Here is a 23,053-nt window from a genome sequence, read left to right on the forward strand (position 1 = left end):
AAGACTACTGTCATGTTTGCAGCATCTCAGACATGAACATGTAAATGCTGTATGGACTGCAGAAATGGACAGTATGCTTGGGGTAGACTACAGCGCTGTGAATCTTAAATATGGAGAGCACACCAATGATGGCAGCACCGGTGAAAATGTCTTTTCCATATAAGCACTTAACAGCAAACACATTTTTTGATTAAGTAGTTTACTTAAATAGACACAGTGGATTCAACGTGTCATTTTCATTTTAGTATAACAGAAAACTGGTTTTCTTGAGTTAAAATGTTTTTGGCGCTATGCAAATGACTACTTTCCATTTAAACAAAACAAATGAGTGTGCCAAATGTAATTTGTCAGGATCTTTGAACTTCGGGGCTTACGGTTCCTGCATTAAGAATCACAGTGTGTACAAATTCACTGTGATGAATGAAGTATTTAAGTAATATTGTCCAATCTTAATAAGAAAAATCTTTGACTCTAACATCTGAGATGTAAAGCCATCTTGTATCCCTGGAAAAAGTGTGGGATAGAAGCAGCTGGATTAGAAGTTGTAAATGCTTCATTAAAGGTGCTTCGAGTATCCTGCAGGGCTCTCAAGAAAGCAGGGCAACAAAAGGCTGAAAAAGAACAAGCAGGCTGCTGCAGAACATCTCAGTGTCGGAGGAGGAAAAACCTGCAGAGTTTTACAAACCAAGATGAATGAAGCTGATGCAAATGCCATATCCATAATTTCAATTCATTGCATACAGAAAGAAACTGGGCTACATGGCAGAGCTGTGGCAATGAAACTCCTTCGAAGTTGAGTAAATTGAGAAAATCAGTCCGAAATAGCAACTGATTGTAACAGGAATCCTTCTGAAAAAAGCAATGGATATACTGTACATTGTTAAGTGGCCCCAAAATGAAAATAAAAATTGGAAATTATTTTTTTTTCTTCACATACTAGAAATGCATACTGTAATAAACCTAAATCATAGTCTAACAGTAAGTAAAATAATGTTGTGATCCCAAAATGAAGCAATGAGTTTTTGTGTAGCTCAACCATCTTTTTAAACTTAGCAAATAGTTGTATTTTTAAATTGCAACACAGTTTATATTGTATACAGTATATACAGTACATATCTCTATATATGGATATTATTATTATTAATTTATTTAGCAGGCACCTTTATCCAAGGTGACTTACAAAGCAAGTTATTAAACATTCAAGAATGACTAGAAGGTGTAAGCATTAAAAGCAACAGAAAAGAGTAAAAACAAATAAGAACATAACTAAACCTACAAGTAAACTTAAGACAAACATCAGTATCTTAAACTGTCTGTCAGTACAACAGCAGTGATCCTCTAGAAAAGAAACTATGCAGTTCCAAAACATTTAATGTGTTTTTAAAAGTCACCTAAACATAAGTAAATTAGGTGTAATTTAAATAGACAAAGGGAGATCATAGCTTTGGAGCAAGAATGGAGAAACATCATCGATTCTTGGCATGTCTGGCAAGAGGAGAGACAGTCAGCAGATAGGCAGATCCAGGGGCTTCTTGAAGACACATATGGAAGGGACCAAAGACTGGAGATGCTGAGGAGCAGAACCATTTAGAAAACCATTGGTAAAGACAAGAGTTTGGAGCTCTTCTATTGAACTCTTGCAGGATCAGGAAGCCAGTGGAGAGACCAAGGCAGGGGAGTGAAATGAGGAACAGCGAATACCATTCGAGCAGCAGCATTCTGAAGGAGCTGGAGAGGTCAAAGGAAGCGCCACCTGAAGAGAACTGTAATACTCCAGATGAGAGAGAACCAGCGCCTGGAGCTGTGTGGCATAATTAATCAGGAAGGGTCAAATCCAGTAAATATTATGATGAACGAAATTGACATGATTGGGTCACTGAAGAAATGTGTTCAACGGATGAAAGTGACGAGTTGAGAGTCATCCCAAGACTTCTTAAATGTGTACACAATTAGATGTGTAGATGTATGTATATAAAGCAATGTGCTATGTATTGTGAAGAGAAAACAACTTTAAATTTAGCTGTGCTATACATTGTGTGCATGGGGTAACACTTTTGGTGCTGTTGTTAGTTGACCCTCAAAGTTCCACTCACAGTCTGTGCGGACTCTGCATGTCCTTCTTGTATTTGATTTATTTTATCATTGGGCACTCCAGTTTTCCTCAGAAATTCCAAAATATCTCAGTGTTTGATAGATTATTTGAAAACTTAGAATTAACTCTCGGTGAGTGTGTTAGTATGCTCTTTCAATGGAATGGTGCCCCAATGGAAAAAATGGGGCATATGTATTTGCACACATGCACATTCTTAGATCACCAAAATTTAAAACGGACAAGACTGCAGCAAGAGCAAAATTAGTATATACAGTATAGGGAAGTGTATTGGGAAGAATGGTGTGACCCATTGATGGTCAGTGAACACAATTCTTCACTGATCTAGTCCTGTCACATCTTTCTTTGCAAAATCCGTAACTACAGTCACTTCATTTCTTAAGTGCCTTGAGCATGGGAAAGGTGCTATATAAATAAAATGTATTATTATTATTATTATTATTTTCTCTCAGCGCTGAATTTGTGCCACTGCCAACTGGTGAGTCTCTGAGTAACCGTTAAACAGCCACTCCAGTCCATCAAGTTTCCATCTGACTGATGTCTTCTGTCTCACGTTACAACAGCACTGCAGTATTCATTTAAATGGTTTAATGGGATATACAGTGCATCCGGAAAGTATTCACAGCGCATCACTTTTTTCCACATTTTGTTATGTTACAGCCTTATTCCAAAATGGATTAAATTCATTTTTTTCCTCAGAATTCTACACACAACACCCCATAATGACAACGTGAAAAAAGTTTACTTGAGGTTTTTGCAAATTTATTAAAAATAAAAAAATTGAGAAAGCACATGTACATAAGTTTTCACAGCCTTTGCCATGAAGCTCGAAATTGAGCTCAGGTGCATCCTGTTTCACCTGATCATCCTTGAGATGTTTCTGCAGCTTAATTGGAGTCCACCTGTGGTAAATTCAGTTGATTGGACATGATTTGGAAAGGCACACACCTGTCTATGTAAGGTCCTACAGTTGACAGTTCATGTCAGAGCACAAACATGAAGTCAAAGGAATTGTCTGTAGACCTCCAAGACAGGATTGTCTCGAGGCACAAATCTGGAGAAGGTTACAGAAAAATTTCTGCTGCTTTGAAGGTCCCAATGAGCACAGTGGCCTCCATCATCCGTAAGTGGAAGAAGTTTGAAACCACCAGGACTCTTCCTAGAGCTGGCCGGCCATCTAAACTGAGCGATCGGAGGAGAAGGGCCTTAGTCAGGGAGGTGACCAAGAACCCGATGGTCACTCTGTCAGAGCTCCAGAGGTCCTCTGTGGAGAGAGGAGAACCTTCCAGAAGGACAACCATCTCTGCAGCAATCCACCAATCAGGCCTGTATGGTAGAGTGGCCAGACGGAAGCCACTCCTTAGCAAAAGGCACATGGCAGCCCACCTGGAGTTTGCCAAAATGCAACTGAAGGACTCTCAGACCATGAGAAAGAAAATTCTCTGGTCTGATGAGACAAAGATTGAACTCTTTGGTGTGAATGCCAGGCGTCATGTTTGGAGGAAAGCAGGCACTGCTCATCACCAGGCCAATACCATCCCTACAGTGAAGCATGGTGGTGGCAGCATCATGCTGTGGGGATGTTTTTCAGTGGCAGGAACTGGGAGACTAGTCAGGATAAAGGGAAAGATGACTGCAGCAATGTACAGAGACATCCTGGATGAAAACCTGCTCCAGAGCGCTCTTGACCTCAGACTGGGGTGACGGTTCATCTTTCAGCAGGACAACGACCCTAAGCACACAGCCAAGATATTAAAGGAGTGGCTTCAGGACAACTCTGTGAATGTCCTTGAGTGGCCCAGCCAGAGCCCAGACTTGAATCCGATTGAACATCTCTGGAGCGATCTTAAAATGGCTGCGCACCGATGCTTCCCATCCAACCTAATGGAGCTTGAGAGGTGCTGCAAAGAGGAATGGGCGAAACTGGCCAAGGATAGGTGTGCCAAGCTTGTGGCATCATATTCAACAAGACTTGAGGCTGTAATTGCTGCCAAAGGTGCATCGACAAAGTATTGAGCAAAGGCTGTGAATACTTATGTACATGTGATTTCTCAGTTTTTTTATTTTTAATAAATTTGCAAAAACCTCAAGTAAACTTTTTTCACGTTGTCATTATGGGGTGTTGTGTGTAGAATTCTGAGGAAAAAAATGAATTTAATCCATTTTGGAATAAGGCTGTAACATAACAAAAGGTGGAAAAAGTGATGCGCTGTGAATACTTTCTGGATGCACTGTAACTTTCTCCACCTGTAGATATGTTTATGAGTACCTCATTCCAAAATGATTCACCAAACAAACATTACTTTTTACAAATTACCTTACTTTAAGTAAATTTTATGTGACTTGTTCACACATGGGCGGCACGGTGGCGCAGTGGTAGCGCTGCTGCCTCGCAGTTAGGAGACCTGGGTTCGCTTCCCAGGTCCTCCCTGCGTGGAGTTTCAATGTTCTCCCCGTGTCTGCGTCAGTTTTCTCTGGGTGCTCCGCTTTCATCCCACAGTCCAAAGACATTCAGGTTAGGTGGATTGTGCTTGGTGTGTGAGTGTGTGTGTGTGTGTGTGCCCTGTGGTGGGCTGGCGCCCTGCCCGGGGATTTGTTCCTGCCTTATGCCCTGTGCTGGCTGGGATTGGCTCCAGCAGACCCCCGTGACCCTGTGTTAGGATATAGCGGGTTGGATAATGGATGGATGGATGGATTGTTCACACATAAATCTAGCCAAAAAAAATGCAGCCTGCTAAAAGAAAACCTTTCCACAAATAAATGGTTTAAGAACTGACAAAATGTTAACCAAGCCACACTGTCCATAAACTCCTGCATTGTACATTTCTCCAAAGGTCTCTCCCAACCGTCCTATACTACAGGAAGGTAGACAATATGGCATTATGCTGGCAGACAGGACAAAGAAATCCTGGCTCCCTGGCAGTTTAAGCTTCAGGTTAGGCTTAGGGTGATCTTCAGACAGGGGATGCTTGATGCCAAGCACATTTTTAACTGGCGAGTCAAGCATCTTAATACAAGTGCCCACAGACAGGGCTGTTAAACGCATGGGCACGCTGGACAGTTGCTCACGAGCATAGGGGACCCACGCTAATCTACGTATGTTGTGACTTACTGAGTGGTTGTGTAGCTAGGGGCCGCAGTGCACTGCTTTGCCCGTGGGACCTATAATGCTGTTAAGACATTAAACCAAAATAGAAGAAGAGAGAAAAGTGTAGGTGAGTGACATTAGGGTTGGTTGAGAAGTAAACAAACTAACCAACATTTATGCTAGCTGGCCCACAGAAAGCTGGTAAGTAGAACTGTGCTTGCTAGTGCTTTGTTTTATGTTGTCTGTGGTTTGTGCAGTGCAACTACAACAGCAGGAAACTACACTCATCTTTCTCCAGAAAAGGATGTTCAGCATAAGCTGGTTAATCAGAAAACTGATCATAAGAGCAGGTCCTACTGGAGGGTTTTCTAATTTAAAAGCATTTGGTGCAGGTTTTCAAAAAAAAACCAAAAAGAACCTTGTGAAGCTTGATAACAAAGGGACAAGCCAGAAACAGAGAAAAGGACCTGTTAAACTCTTTACTTTCTAAGGTTCAACATGTTCAAGACAGTTGATTACTGTTAACTAATATTTTAAGAGACCAATAACAACACAATACTTTAAAGAAAAATGCTGGATTTTTAAGAGGGAAAAAAACAGTCTTCATCACTGTACAGTTCTGCAAGTGACATTTTGTTTACCTTGAAATCCAGGTGGACACACAATGAGGGCCTGTTGAAATGGATCTGGCCGGGCAGCACACAGTTGCGCTGCTCCTGTCTGTAACGGCATGCTCCTCTGGGCCATGGCTGCCATTGATGCTGCAGAAGGCTGGCAAAAGGCAAAGAGATGGAGAGAGAGAGAGAGAGAGAGAGTTTAGCACACATTATATGGTTGTTGGCAAATATGAGGGTAGCACTGGTGATAAAGGGAGGTGGGCTACAGGTCTGCAAAAATGAAAGATATAACATGACTGAGAAGTGCAAAAAGATGGCTTGGTCAAAAGACTTGAATCAAAAATCAATATTTAGGAAAAGAGCCAAGAATGGAGGAGGCGTTTCATGTTGATAATTCATAAATGGAAAGCAGGGGAAAAATAGAACGTTAAGCCCTATTAAGAAAAGCCTTGGAACAGATGGTTGGATAAATGGAGGGAACTACTTATACAGCACAAAATGCTGTACCTGCAGATTTTCTGAAGCAAAATAATCACTCTTGTGTTTTATTGTAAACAGTAAAAGAGACCAAAGACTCCTAAGAAAAGCGCAGCGCATACTGCATGTTCCAGAAGTGTTCGTAAATCACTGAATGACAGAAGCTCATTTTCCTCCTTCAGATATCTCTGAAATTCACACATCAGCTCTCTCTCTCTCTGTTGAATGCTAGTCTGTGTTGAGTGTTTGTATATAATTTACATTATATATATATATAAAATAATAATAATAATTCATTTTATATATATATATATATATATATGTGTGTGTCTGTGCGCATGTGTCTGTGTGTGTGTGTGTGTGTTAAATTATATAATGTGGACACCATGGGGAGTACAGCTCCCCAAATGCCCGACAGAACAGACAAAGGCACAAGTCCCAGCACAACAAAGACTTTATTTCACTGGGGTGGCGCTTTTCCCTCGCTCTCCACCATACAGCACAGTACCAAGCACAATTCAACACAGTCCTTTTCTCTCTCTCTTTCTTCCACTCCACTCTTCCCTCAAGCTTCATGTGCTTCCTCCCAACTCTGCTCCCCATCCTAGAGAAGAAAAGCCCTCGTGGGATGGGCCGCTTCGCCCCACAAGACTCAGCTGAGGGTGGGGCAGTGTGGTGGATGGCCGGGGCCCTTGCCCGGCCAGGACGCCGTGTATAATGAATTGGCAGGGGGAGAGAGTGTCTTCAGGGCTTTATCTCCCCTGGGACGATAGAGGGAAGCCCCTTCTGGGTTGCTAAAGCACCACAGATTCCCACAGGGTGTGCTGGGAGCTGGAGTTTGCTACAGCTCTGTTGGGTTCCGTGGGTGCTGCCTGGGGTGCTGCAGAGCCTACACAGCCTTACTACTTCGGGCTTCTGCCATACCTGAAAAAGGACACCTGGAGCAATTCTGGGTACCCTACCCTGGGTAGCCAGCCACCACTACTCTGGGAGCCAGAGTCAAGAGGAAGCGACTGAAGCTTGAGGGAGGAGTGGAGGTGGAAGAAAGAGAGAGAAAGAAGAGAGAGAGAAAAGGACTGTGTTGAATTATGCTTGGTACTGTGCTGTATGGTGGGGAGCGAGGGAAAAGCGCCACCCCACTGAAATAAAGCTTTTGTTGTGCTGGGACTTGTGCCTCTGTCTGTTGTATCAGGTGTATGGGGAGCTGTATGCCCCCTGGTGTCCACAATAAATAAATAAATAAATAAATATATATATATGCTAGCTGTGTAAGCCCATGCGTGTCCTAGAAACTATTGAAATTGTCAGAAAAAAATTGAAATGGAATTGAAAGGAACTACTCTGGTCATCTCTCTCATAGGAGGTTTTGTGTTGCTAATGTGCTCACATCGTTTGTGAATTAGCAGCTAAGCAAGTGACTCTTTCTTTGGAGGTTTGCTTTGCAGACATGTTGGCCTCGTTGCGTATCCTCCGAGGTGCAGCCCTCACCCCGACTCCACCTCTCACTTCCGGGCCGGACAGACACACACACTTCCACACATAGACGTATATATATAAGATGTGTATACACACACTCAACACAGACTACCATTCAAATACCTAGAATATTCAATATAAAGTTATACTTTAATCTTACCCAGGTACCATTATATTGCCTTAAAAACATAAACATTACTTATGTTGCAAATGGCTATTAGTCCTTGAAATGACAGATTTATAAATAAATTAGTTACATATGACCAGAAAAGCCCTATTTTCAGCAAATGTTGCTCCGTTGTTCTAATGGTGAACTGTATTTGCTATTCTAAGTTAATCATGTTTAAATTTATTATTAGAGAAACCTTTGTAATTGTGTTAGCACAGCTCCAACCTGTTATTCTGTTCAATAAAGCAAGCAAATTTCTCTCCTTAGGTTGCAAAGTACTGACATTCCTAAAGTTTAGTTCTGGATTCAAAATGGCCAAAACAAAACAGCTTTATCAAAGAAACACATCAGTTTATTGTCATTTCAAAAAGTCAAGGTTATTCCCATGGCCGGATTAAGGTGGGTGCTATTGATGCTGCAGCATTAGGTCCATTCCTGAAATAGGCCCAGATGAAAACAGACGAGAATTTTCCAGAAGCTGAACAGTTTTCCTTTGCTATATTAACTTTGCTAAGGCTTGAAAAACAGCAATATAAGTAAGCAGCACTAATACAGTAGTTAGGGTGACAATATGCCTAGGTTAAGTTGATCTGGTTTAGCCTTTTCTGCATTAAGTGCACTTTTCAGACAATTGCTATTGAATGTTGATGTTACATAGTTTGATGTTAATCTCGAGTTGTTACGATACTACGTCATTATTATTCATGTTCAATAAAGGCTGGCTGGTTGCGTCGCAAGCAATTAAGGCTCCTTGGTCAGTCTGAGTGCGCATGTACGGTGAGTGTCGAATACACACGCACCAATGCCAAGAAAAAATAGGCCTTTATTGCGCTGCAGCATTAGGCCCAATTTCATCTTAATCCGGCCCTGGTTACTCCATGTGACAGATTGCCCAGAAACTGAAGATTTCAGACAAAGGCACCTTTTACTGTCTTGAGAGATGAGAGCAAACTTGATCTAACCAGGTGAGAAAAAGAACTGGAAGGCCCAAATGCACAACTGCACAAGAGGAAATGCACATTGGAGTTTGTAGTGTGAGACACAAATGCCTTACAGGTCCTCAGTTGGCTTCTTCCTTAAATACATGCCAACTACCCGTGTGGCTCATTCACTTGTTCATTAAGTGTTCATCTCTCATTTCTCTTTCTCTTTGTTATCTGGCTTCTTTTCTTCCATCCCACCCTTAAGTTAATACTGGTCAAGCCCCAAAATACCCTCCAGAGTCCTACGAGTCTTTTGACACAGGTACCACAGAGCTACCTCTGATGGCCCATTGTGTTCTTGCCTCACAGTCCAAGCCTGCTAAGAGTCCCATTTATGGGGCAGTCAACTGGTGCCTGACTTGTTAAAAGGGCAATAAGCTCCCTGTCTGGGACCGTCACTATTGCTCACAGACCCTTTCTTACCAGGCTGCAAGTGTTCTGTGTCTGCACGCAGTGAAAACCACTACACAACAATAATCAAAATTGAATTGAATTTAAATCTTCTTTGTTTCTGGAAGCTTTGGTCTCGAGAACTTATTGACTATTCAGTGGCCATACAGAGCATACTACTCACTTTCAGCTCCCTCCTCTTATATTAGCATGACATGCTTCGTTATTGCTTGTACATCCTTTCTTCTCTTTCTTAGGGTCTTGACGGGCTCTAGCCCTGCCTTGCCTCCACCTTTCCTGTGTGCAGTCCCCTTGACCACTGAGCCACCCGTTGCTTTCTCTTCATTTTAAAGAGCGACATAAACTGAACCTTTCTTTTCTATGATATCATATGAATTAAATTCCAGAATATATACCAAATTATAGTCTCAGTTACTGCCATGTTTGAAAAGTCCAGAGAGTGTTATTTTAGCACAGTGAGAATGTGTTCTGGAATCATTCAAAGGTAATAATATTTTAGCTGCACTGAACCGCCTAACAAGGTCTAGAAAATAGATGGATGGACGATGATTTACAGAACTCATTACCCACGTTGCCTTGAGGCTGAAGGAATATTCATGGAAAGTAGAATCTGTGAGGGCTCCTTCAAAATAGAGGCATACTCAACAGAAGCCAGCTTTCTAATACTTTTTGCTGCTGTTCTATAGCCTTGACTTCATGGCAAAGGATACTCAGAATATAAAAATGATGCTGATATAGTGATTTTGGCTACTCTTAGATTCAAACAGGTCCCATAAAAGCTAATTACTTTCAATGGTTAACCGCAGTGTGTTTCTTCGCATCAGCTGTAGTGCAAGTGTCAGGCCATTTGTGTTTCACACTTCAGTTACTTTTAGGTCTGCAAAGAAACAACACCATCTTGCATTGCAAATCTGAAAATAAACTGGCAACCCTTTATGTCCTTTAGTTTGACTTCAAGCTAGCTTCTTTTGCGGCTTCTGTTTTGAAACTTCACACTTAAATACATTGGTCATACATGTCTGAGAGAGACAGACAGTACAAATGGCACATGTCTCTCATGTTACCGTATTAGACTTTCTTCGACTTACTTCTACATAAATGCCGTCTTGAAACATTTGCATGTGATTTGTACTCTGAGCAGAAAATAATGGCACAATAACGTGTAAATTACTGTATGTAATACCGGCAGTTTTTCCTTGATGAGTTACAAACACATAGTCATTTCTAGCAATATTGCCTCATATTATGATGATACAAATATGATATTATATAGCTCTTTTCTATAAGGTACAGTCTATCACATCAGCATTATAGTACTGTATAACTGCTTTGTTTTTTTTTACTGTGTGTATGCTGGTGTCGTGACTTACTGGTGTCTAGTGAACTGCTTACCACGTGGGTTACAATCCAAAACCTTAACTTGCGTACCAATTATTAAACATTTTAGTGAATTTTCTACGCACTGTCAGGTGAAACATTAATATAAGTTAAATAGCAAAGGATTTTTTTAATTTCATGAGCAGTAGGGTGATAACACAACTTGTAAATATACCTTTAGTTTTGTGTTGTGCAGTGTAGCCATATATAATCAGGGAGTGATTTGATAGCTCCTTGTAAAAGGTGTTAAACTTGTGAAATTACTTGTCAAAAACAAGATCAATATGGTGGCAATTCTGGATTGTTCAGTAAATTTACAAGAAATAGATCACTTTTCATAAGTTTGGCCTAATGAAAAAAACAAGTGGACGCTCTTTAGTTGGTAGAGAAGTAGCTGGTGCTGTGCAAAACTGATAATTTGGATGAAATTCAACAGGGATAACAAAAATTTAAATAATTTTGTATTTTATATAAATTCAATGAATACACAAAGTACAAATAAAATGATACTTTTAATTGTCTAGCCATTATTTTATTTGTATTCAAAGATGTGAATGACTGCTTTAAGATTCTTGTTTGAAGCAGTGGCAAAATGAAACGTTAAGAAATATGTTGTTAAAGGTTTCTTGTATAAAAAAGGAGGAGGAATAATCTATATCAGCAGCCCTTGGCATATTTAAAGTATCAGTAAAATGGGGAATAAGTACATTGGTTAGACTCAAATGCCAGGTATAGCATAAAAAATGTAGGTAAATACTATTGCATTTGAATACGAATTTGAATGCCCACCTCAGAAACTGAGAACAGAATACAACAGGCTGCTGCCGTGCAAAACCGATGTACTCTTGATGAGCTTGATGCAAAAATACCCATCATCTCTAAATATGAGTAAGGGATGTCATATTCATATTCAGTGAAAATGTATTCAGATGTGGCATACTGGAAAATGTGGGCTTCTGCTACATGGTTAGCACATGTTTATACCTTATAATAATTCATTCCATTTATATAGCGCTTTTCTCAGTACTCAAAGCACTATCCACACAGGGAGGAACCGGGAAGCGAACCCACAATTTTCCACAGTCTCCTTAGTGCAAAGCAGCAGCACTACCACTGCGCCACTATTAATAGCATTTTTTCACTATAACAGCATTGCTCACACTTTATAAAAGGTGAAAGGAGGATTCATGGCATCACCTAAAGGAGCAGAAAGCTTTGCATTGACCTGTGATGAATTTCACTTGTGAATGACTAAGTCTTATGTCACCATTGCTGCACAGCACTTCATGGATAACTGAGCTCACCATGGACAAGGTTCTTGTAATCGAGCTAGTCAACTCTGAGCAAGGTATGTTTTTTGAATACGCACTTAGCTGGTCATCTGGGTAAGATGGGCGAAATGCATTACACAACTTATTAGAATGTAATTTATTGAAGCAACCATATATATGTTGATGTCATATACATATACAGTACACATATATGTTCCACTTTTTCAAGCATTTTATTGTTTTTTTAATAACCCTGACCCATTGATGACAGCTAATAATATCTTACCCCATGGGAACATGACCACAAACCACCAGATATTGTTTATTTATGTATTCTTAATTAAGATTTTCTATTATTTATTTAACACACTACTGACTGCAGGGAATATTAAGGAAATCATTAAACATTTTGCAGATTGCAGAGACTAAAGTGCTAATAGGAATAAAAGGGCTAAAAATAAATAAAATGTGTCCCACAAAATATTTACCCAGGAGCACTCAAAATATAATAACAAAAAGAGCTAATGTATGTTTTCAATAATCACTATACATCAGGAATATACCTAAGAACTGGCCATTAGCAAACATAATCCCATCTCTCTATTATAAAAAGAAATCCTGTCCTGGAAAGCAAAAAGCAAGTCTACGATACGTGATCTTCTCGGAAGACATTTAAAAGACCCGTGAGACGAAGGAGACCTGCCACGGTGCATCTCATGGGAACATAGAATGAGAATCTTGCAAGACACACCCTACTTACAAGCAATATCCATCCATCCATCCATTTTCCAACCCGCTGAATCCGAACACAGGGTCACGGGGGTCTGCCAGAGCCAATCCCAGCCAACACAGGGCACAAGGCAGGAACCAATCCCGGGCAGGGTGCCAACCCACCGCAGGACACACACAAACACACCCACACACCAAGCACACACTAGGGCCAATTTAGAATCGCCAATCCACCTAACCTGCATGTCTTTGGACTGTAGGAGGAAACCCACGCAGACACGGAGAGAACATGCAAACTCCATGCAGGGAGGACCCGGGAAGCGAACCCAGGTCCCCAGATCTCCCAACTGCGAGGCAGCAATGCTACCCAGTGCGCCACCGTGCCGCCCTACAAGCAATATCAAAAAAACCAAATCAGTAGTGTAAAGGCAGTCATGCAGCACACACAGCTCCAGGGCTCTCAGTGCATATAAAGTGTATAAGGTCAATACGGTAGAAATGAAATGAATAGGGTAGAAATGAAACGTCGATGACTAAACGAAGAAGAAAGAAAAGCGCGGAGAAAAAAGAGACCCAGGACCGTGTCACGATGACGTAGACATGAAATTCTTGCAAGACACGCCCTACTTACAATCTATCAAATAGGACAATAGGCAGCAAAACATTCAGTCTTGTGAAGGATTTAAGCATACACAGATCCAGGGCTCTCAGCACATATAAAGCGTATAAGGACAGTACGTTATAAATGAAATGTCGACATCTAAGAAGAAAACAGCATGGAGAAAAGAGACTCAAATGCGTTGGAGAGAAAAAAAAGCAAAAAAGAATAATCGAGGTGCAAATTCAGAAAATAAGGAAAGTAATTATCAGCTCAGAACAAGTGGAATTGAAAAAAAAGCACGTCCAATCCAGCTCAGAATTAAAAGACAATGAGTAAAAGACAAAGTAGAACTTCATAAAGACATTTACAAACGTTGGCGCTAAACACATGCAGAGCAGGTTAGAGACTATGAAACCAGTGAAATTAGAAAGGCTCAAAAAAAAAAAAAAAAACTGCGCTATACACATGTGGAGAAAGTTAAAGGATATAAAAGTAGGAAAATTAGAAAATATAACAAAGAAAGTAAAGATCGCAGTAGCGCAAACAAACAAACTGCCTCATTTAACTATGCACCAGTCTAACTTTGGTTTTGCACAATAATTACTACACTATTGCACCTTAACACTTAATTCTACTTTATTCACATAATTTTACTTATTTATTATGTTCTACTATACTGTTATCTTTCAATCTATGACTTTTTGTTAATCTGATATTCTTCTAACTTTGCACATTTTTTGATAAGCGGATCAGGATGCATTTCACTGCGTATTGCCCTGTATAACTATGCATGTGACAAATAAAGAATCTTGAGAATTTCAAAAACAGAGTTTACTGCACATGCATTTATTGGTTACTTTGTAAAAAAAAATTATTAACTGCTGATGATGTAGATCGTTTTGTCTGTGCTGAGATTCCAAACAGAGAAACCTATCCTGACCTCATTAGAAAGATTCAGCATATTGGGACTCGCAAGATTACAAATATTGTTTTTACAGAAGTTCTGAAATAAAAGTGAAACTAATGAAATAGCAACAATTCCAAGAAAAAAAAAATCTTAAAAGTGAGTATCCGGAAAACCAAACATAGGGGTTGGCGAGCGAAGCGAGCAGGGGGCAAAGCCCTCTAGTTATATTAAAATATGATCAGGTTAACTCTGTAAACTCTAGGCTAGCCAGTATAATGTGCATTTCAGGCAAATAATGGAACCAATTATTAGATCCTATATTTAAGACATATTGTAGAACAGTCAATAAAGGTTTAGAAGGTGGCAAAGAAAAGAAAACTTTATTGTACAAGGAATTTCTTCCAAGTGTGTTGAGACTGGAAGTTGGGTCCCTCATAGAATGTGAGTTTTTAATTTATATAAATGACTTATATAAAATGTAATAAACTGGGAATATTAACAGATCAAAAACTTTGTTGGTAGTTTAGCAAAAAGTCTGTAGTAATAAAAGTTCCAACAGATGGACCGGGAGAGATTTCAGCTATACAGAATTATATGGCAAATTAAGCTTATTTAAAATACACATAAGAACTAAAAAGTTGCAACATAAGTATACACTGAGTGAAGGGCGTGAAATTGTAAAAGATCTGTTGTGCAACAGACTTGGGTACCCTAATAGACTTTTCACTGCACCCAAGTTGACACCAAACAACTTAACTGGACTTCAGTCCATTATAAAAGTCACAATCCTTATCATTTGTACAATTACTTACATCAGGTCAAATGAAATTAAACAAAATAAATACACAGCAGAAGTTTGGACTGAGTGAAGGAAACTGAAGTAACTGGAGGAAGATCACTTATATTGCAAAGTCTGGGCAGAAGACACAATGACTTGAATCAAACCTAGGTCTGTATGCTGTGATGTTCAAGACTACCTGCTACATTGGGCAGCATATGTAGTATAAACTACATTTTCAATACATTAGATAGATAGATAGATAGATAGATAGATAGATAGATAGATAGATAGATAGATAGATAGATAGATAGATAGATAGATAGATAGATAGATAGATAGATAGATAGACCTTTATTTGTCCCAGAGGGAAATTTGGCAATGTATACAGTACATTATGCAATAAACGTAATAAAAACACAATACATTAAACATAAATTGAATATATTGTGTGTATACTGTGAGCTTATATATATAAGTAATTTTCCAGATGTATCAAAGATGACAGAAAAAATATATTTCACAGAATTGTAATGGTATCACATAATGTGTTTTTAACGCCTCCTAGATATCTAGGCTGTTTTTTGTGTTTTCACCCCATCTGCACACATTACAACACTACTTATTCATTAAAATGTCAATTTCCATGCAGATTTAGAACTGTACACCCTCCAGGGCAGGCATGCAGAATTCTCTGCACATGCGCTGTGTATGTGTTAAGACATTTTAGTAAAGGAGACACCCAGGACTAGGACCGTCTGCACAGAGTGAAGGCTCCGGCCCTTTTGAAGTCTTACCTGATTGTGCACAGTGTTAAGCTGGTTATTGAAAGTCATTGTCAGGTTTGTGGAAGTGCTGGGGGCCACGTGTGTAATAAATGGAGTTTTACTCTGGTTAACTGTATCATACATATTCACTCTTCGCTTACAAATCTCCATATTCTGGAAGCAAGATTTGACACTTGAAGAAAAAAAAGAACAGAAAATAGATAACAAAAATGTTAGGCTAGTTTAAAAACATAATAATAAGACTGCATTAGGTATAAGGAAATACATGTAAAGGAACCTAAAATATTTTGTGTTGGCACAGTTGCATTTAAAGAAAATTATTCTTTAAAGTTTATATTAAAATTCACTTTAGTCAAAAAAACATACTTGAAACCATAAGTCCTTTCATCCATTCTCTGAATGTATTTATTCCTATACAGCATGACGGGGAGCTACAGAGAAGACACGACTCCCGGTCAGTGTTCTGTTCTTATATCCTTGTAGTCAGAAATTGTCTCCACTGACTTCAAAGGTGACCCCATGAGTGGGTGTAAAGCTAGAGGAAGACCCGAGTCCAGAGTGGGGGGAGAGTTTGAGCAATGCTGGAGGAAGAGAGTAGAGTGGGGAGACAGAGGGACAGAGAGGTTAGAAAATGAATGACTTGCGGTGCTTAGGAGTGGGTAGGTGGGCGAGTCACTCCACTGCAGTTGTTCAACAGCCTATTTAAGAAGGCCTTAACAAGTAGTGGGTTTTGTTCTTTGCTGGTCTCTTTGTACTTCTTGTCTCCCTTGTACTTTTATAACTGACAACATTTTGCTTAAAAGCTACATTGGACTGCTGTTCAAAGCTTCAGTGAACTGGTAACTGTGAACCTTTTCTTCTATGAAGATAAACCTTTGCCTACACGTTTCATAGACAGAACAATAGCTCTGGGACTCTGCTTATTGCTTTGCTGTATAAATCTATATATTTTGCCAAAGTTTGTGGATATTTTTGTTTCCGTGCGTAACACATTGTAATCTTAAATTACAATAACTTTAGTTTTTAAATTAGAAGCCTGGTGGGTACATCTAACCCTAGGGAAACTGGATCAAGTACTCCAAACACTCCTGACAAGACAAGGTGTTTTCCACATACTTGAATGAGTAAAGCTTTGGAGCAAAGCTATCGATTAGAACAATAACCCAATTACCAGTGAGCAGAATCACAGTCCCTGACATCCCATGGGGGAATTTTGGCATAAGGGATCGACTGCCCAAAGGGCCAGATGGACCCAAGTGTCACCAACCATGCAGCAGCTGGACTTCTGAGATAGAACAAGCTGCCCTTAGATGCACACTCTCCCTCAAAGACATACAGCTTTAGATGCTGCTCTTCATCCTTCATAAGTATCATTTTTATCAAACTGGTACAAAGCTTCTTGATGTTGATCCAAGGGTGTATTTTTATTAGGTCTTTATATCCAGACTTTGCTGTTATTCATTTTAGCTAATAAATATTGACTTGCTTGAAACTTCTTTACTTTGTCTGCACATCCTCAATGACTGGCCCTTCTTTCCCACTAAGGAGGGATGCCTCCAATAGTGAGAAGCATTGGAAGGAGTATCGTTCAGTTGGTAAATGGCAATAAATAAGTTGCATTAGCATTTGGTGTTTAGAGTTCACCCGTCTGGTCTTCTTAAGCTAAAGCTAGTGAGTCCTTGACTAGAGTGGGGTGAAGTCATAGGCTGTGCAGATATCACTCATAATCATTGCTTCAAGTGCATGGATGTGTGGTTTCTGTGTGTGTATTAAACTTGGAATGCACGAGAGTAGGCCAACACATGGTGAATCTTGTGGGCCCCACTCATCCCATGATACACTTGGGGTTTCCAACTTTTATACTTTTGACACCCATTGGCATAATTCTGCAGCAATAAAAAAAGGACACTTTGATCTGTTTATAATACAAATTATACACATTTACTTCCAGAGCAATAATTAACCAACACATACCTTTAGAATAAAAATACAGTGTCATTGCAAGCGGAGCGGAGTGGTGGCTCTGAGGCTAAGGATCTGCGCTGGTATCCCGAAGGTTGCCGGTTCGAATCCCCGTCACTACCAAAAGAGATCCTACTCTGCTGGGCCCTTGAGCAAGGCCCTTAACCTGTAATTGCTCCAGGGGGTGCTGTACAATGGCTGACCCTGCGCTCTGATCCCAAGGGGTATGCGAAAAAACTAACAAACACTGTTGTAAGTCGCTCTGGATAAGAGCGTCAGCTAAATGATGTAAATGTAAATGTAAATGTAAATTGCAAGCGCCTATTTTTATTTATTTTATTTTTTTTGTGATATGTTCTGTGACACATTTGGAGACACTAGCTTTGGAATTACATTTTAATCTGCAGCCAGTATATATGAGAATTACATTTTAACTGAAGGCTCCTTATGTGCTTAGGCTTAAAAAAATATGTCTTCTGAGAACTGAAACTGGTCTCAGGACAATGTCCTTTACGGCTCTGTTCTTCTGATTTGAGAATTTTTTACAGTGACATTGTGCTTCGAAAATTTATTTTTTGAAATCAGAAGGAAAATTATGCAGTCAAGGTGTTATTAAGCAATTGCAAATTTGCTGGTGCCCAATATAAAGGCTGTTATATTTAAAAACTTAACCTTCTGTTCAGTGCCACACCAATTTAACCTGACTGCTTAACACTAGAATTACCAAACCTATGAAAAAACTTGCAATCCCGGCCCACCTAAAATCAAACACAGGAAGCTTTGCAGTCTACTTGTGACTTTACACTGTAGGAAGATAAGTAAATAAATCAAGGTTAATAGGTAAATAACACTCGATCTGGCTTTTATATACACTTTGTAAAAGTGTTTATCTGATATTTGGACTTCACACCTTATACACTTCACGGAACACACATGAAATGCATGTATTCCAAATAATGATATATTATTTACCCTATGCAACTCTAGGCAACTCTCACTCAGCTAAACAGACTTGAGCTGCGAGAACTTTTTGCTCTTTCTGCGTTGCGGGGTGGGGTGGAATAGCTGCTTGTTGCTTGTGCTGATCGACACATTTACAGCACAAAAGATGCTGACAGAGAGGTGTGAAGAGATTTAAGGTGGGCTGGATTTACAAGTTTTTTCATAGGCTTTGGTAATTCTAGTGTTAAGGTGATTCATAAGTGATTATGTCTAAATATGTCCAACAATATAGAGTATTTCCATAAGATACAGCACATTGCATTGTCGCTTCCCAAACTATACACCTTGAATTCATTTATATGAGCAGCATTGATTTTAAAACGTTTTACATAAACAGGGAATGATTGTTCACAAAGGATCATTTAAACAGAGATAAGGAAACATTTTTACAACCAAGTTCATCATTTCTGCTAGGAGTTATGTGTTCAGTTTACCTGCAGTGTGTATTTTTTTATTTTTTTTTTGCAGAGTGTTATTCACACTTACAGTAGGTACACTGACCTAATGGGTAAGCATCCATGTTACTTAACCACTCTGTGCTCCAGTTGTATAAGTCAGCATCTCATATAAAAAAAACTTTGTGGTGAAATTGATTGTAAGAATTGGTATATAAAAAAGATCATAGGATCCCAACAAAGTCCCCTACAGTAAAGTCTCTGTGCTGAGCACTGCAACAAGCAAAATTACAACTGTGAAAAGAAACACGGACTTTAGTATATCGTGTTGCCTTAACTTTGTGTTTGTAAATGTACAGTTTCCATAAATATTTAGCATTACTAAGTTAATTTAAAATTTTTCACAATCTGTGGATCTAACCTGCTCTAAGAAGCATCAATTACATAAATAAATTGATTTAAAAAAATTTCAACTTACTGAGTACTATGAGGGATATCAAGGAGATGAGTCATGGTGACAAATGGATGATTCAGAGTTTCAATGGGTGTTATTCTCTTGTCTGCATCTATAGTCAACATTTTCTTTAACAGGTCTATAAACTCCCGCCTGTCTGCCTTTTCTGCCAACATATCGCTGCCCTCCAAATCTGTTGTCATGTTCACCTGCAAAACAAACATAAATTAATTATTGTTAAATTGATAAGGGGCTAAATCTATATCTGTTATGTAATGGGCAGGATGAAAGTTCATCTGCAAGAGGAGACCAAACAGTAAAGGTTATTTCCAGACTCAGAGGTATAGCAGCAGGACAGGTAAGGCAGACAATTATCTGAACTGAGAGGAGGGCTGCCGAGGATGTCCATTTTCACAGCTGCTCAATGCAACGACAAATCTGAGGGACCCTGTTTCAAAGCATATCATAGACACACTACAATGATGCGATCGGAATTCCCCTCCAAGAGGGGCCCAAACCTTCTTTGCAAGAGTCACTTTTTTAGTAACATTAAATATAATCAGCACTGCTTTTAAAAAAAAAAATCACGAAAAGGGTGTGCAGGTCTGGAAGCAAAAATTGGATTTGTTTGGACAATTCATCCATTTCTGATTTGGCTTCACTCAGTCTTTCCAGGCCCAAACTGTAGTCAAAAATCAGACGCAACAATTCAGAAACAGGCTGAAACAGGGGTCTAAGAAGTCAAAATGTAGTCCCTACCAGTGATGCCTATGGTGTGAGAAGTTTCCATCTTTAAAGCTGTTTAAATCTTACTTGAGCTCTACCATGGACCAGAGGAGGCTTTTAGCTCCAGCTTTAAATTCAGTAGAGTGCAGTGTTCAAAGTGCTACGGACATGGAGGACATCGTGGCTGCTGTAGGCAAAGCCCACAAACTGTGATTTTAAAAGTTACAGCAATACCATTATGAAACATTTTTTTGTTTTTTTTTAATTTCTATTTTGTGCACTTTTACCTTATTTTTTAAATATTACAATGTACAATTTGTATTTATTCTTTGTTAAAAGTGCACCTTATATTTATTTACATTTTTTTAACTTTTCACTTTTTTAAATTTTTAAAATTTACTTTATTCTGGCATTACCGTTCTTCAAATTTCTAGTGCGGTGTTTTATTTATATAATGTATTTTTCACAAAATTAAAAAATAATTTGTGTTTATTAAATCGACCCCATTGGTCTTATTAAATTAGACTTGGCAGTTAAATAACGGTAATAAATGTCGGAACTCGGGACACAGTAAGTTGGAGGGCCCAATAGAGTTTTTTGCCTAGAACCCCGGAGTCCCTAAAATCTCCACTGTCCACAATGAAAAAATAGAAAAGAAGCTTAAAGACCTAATATTTCAGTTATGTAGTCTTCACCAGGTATGTGACTGAAAAAAAAGACTACACATATAAATTGAGAAGTGAGGGAAAAGCTGGGGAGATGAAAGGAGTGAAAGATTTAGGTGGTCATTTAGTGCTGAGGAAATGAGAGATCCAAGTTTGGGAGTCAGCTTAGCTTCTCCTGTCTTTGAAAAGCAATTAATGAGCTCATGTGGCTAAGATCAAGGAATGTGAAATGTTCAACAACAGGCTTAGCGAGGCCTTTGATCTTAATGGCTCGAACGTGCTCCCTGAAATGTCCTGCAAACTGTCACTCTGTTTTACCTATATAGATTGCAGAGTATGTTTTATACGAAATGAAGTAAATAACATTTTTATACTGGCAGAAGGCCCATTAAGTAATATTACATTTTCCAGAGGGACCAGATAAGATCGTATTGTTGGCGACATATTTTCCTGTTACAACCAAAAGTACTCAGTAGGGAATGTGGCTATGCTTTGGGAAGGGAGTTGGAGACAATAAGTTTGCGTAAATTAGGTGGTTGCCAGAAAAAGATTATGACCGGATTAGGAAAAAGGCCACTGTCAAAGGATCAATCTGTTAAATAGAGACATTTTCCTTTAAACCCTGAGACAGAGAGATATAGTGTTAGGGTGGAAAGGCAGGGATGAAGGGGATGCAGGCTTCATTTCTGGTTTTCCTCCTCAGTTGAATATTACGAGGTCTGTTTCTGGCTTGGTTGAGGTCACTATATACAATTATGAGAATGGATGAAAAAATAACTCCTTAATCAGAGTAGCCAGCTTCAGAAATGGCAGAGTCTAAACAACTGTGAAAAAGGAATACATTCTCATTGACTGTATAATGTACTAGGAATAATGACACTGCCTTAGATTTTGTGGTGTAACACTCACAGCTATGTTGCTTGCTGTGAACTGCAAAATATAGAATATATATTGACTGACAGACATACATATCATAAATATCTGTTTGTGTATATTTACAAAGTGTAAAGATATTAAATAGAAAACCTAAAGACAGAAAACAAAAAACGGTTCAGAATTTATTAATAAAGGCCACAACTATTCTGTGCAGAAAACTGCGAAAGTTGCTCTTTAATTGATGCTTGGGAGTTCAAGTTTATCCGCAATTCTTCTTGTGTTCTTCTTGCAGTAATCTGCACCTTCTTCTAGTGTGCAAGGTGTCACTTAGAGGTCAAAACTGTGAGAGAAACAAATAAGCTAAAGATTTGTAGAACAATAGCTTTAGTAATTTGGAGGATATATACAGGACTTAAAGGATCTGCTTCCAATGTCTTGGTGCCAGATAGCACAGGACAGATTCAACTTTGGAGTTTTGGAGTCCATGCCTCGACATGTCAGAGTTATTTCAGCAGCACAATGGGGACCTACATAATATTAGACAGGGAGTTTCAACAATGAGACTGATCAGTGCATATCCACCTTAATAACAGGTCAAGGGTCTGTGTGCCCATACGGCTCACTCCAAAAGATGGCACATCACAGGCGTTTATAGTAATAAAATGTTTTACATTTGTCATTCCAATAAACATTAACACTGTTTTTGCAAATCCCAAAACAGAGATGGCTCTCTTGAATCCTGGCAGTGACAGAAAGAATGCTACTCCGTTGGGCCCTTGAGCAAGACTCTTAACCTGCATTTGCTCCAGGGGTGCTGTACAAATAGCTGACCCTGCGCTCTGACCCAAAACTCTCCATGTGTCTCTAGAAGAGTAATTTGCGGTATGTGAAAAATGACAAATTCCTTATGCAAGAAATTGTATATGGAGAATAAAGGATTAAAAATCACAAAAAATGTGTATTACATATGCTATTCCAATAAATGGCGCATCACAAACATTTACAGTAATGCAATTCATTTTATTACTACATGCATTACAAAAAACATTAACACTGAGGTCTATGCTGATTACTTAACATTTCAACCCGTCTTAGGTGGGTAGCACAGCTAATATACAGTATATATATCTACTAGGGGGCTCCGCCCCCTGCTCGCTTCGCTCGCCAACCTCTGGTGTTGGGAATGAGAAA

At 39.2% G+C, this 23,053-nt stretch overlaps 1 protein-coding gene across 2 annotated transcripts in view; it reads right to left on the bottom strand.

The window, feature by feature from the left end:
* Window positions 1-23,053, bottom strand: part of hipk2 (homeodomain interacting protein kinase 2) — a 378,384-nt gene that overhangs the window by 76,369 nt on the left and 278,962 nt on the right. For both annotated transcript variants that reach the window (XM_028810445.2, XM_028810440.2), the window contains exons 6-8: window positions 19,620-19,804; window positions 15,792-15,954; window positions 5,840-5,969 (exon numbers count right to left, since the gene is read on the bottom strand). In XM_028810445.2, the coding sequence (XP_028666278.1) occupies window positions 5,840-5,969; window positions 15,792-15,954; window positions 19,620-19,804 (478 nt within the window). The remainder of the gene's footprint in view (window positions 1-5,839; window positions 5,970-15,791; window positions 15,955-19,619; window positions 19,805-23,053) is intronic.

This window comes from Erpetoichthys calabaricus, chromosome 1 (genome assembly GCF_900747795.2).
Source record: "Erpetoichthys calabaricus chromosome 1, fErpCal1.3, whole genome shotgun sequence".
Lineage (NCBI taxonomy): Eukaryota > Metazoa > Chordata > Cladistia > Polypteriformes > Polypteridae > Erpetoichthys > Erpetoichthys calabaricus.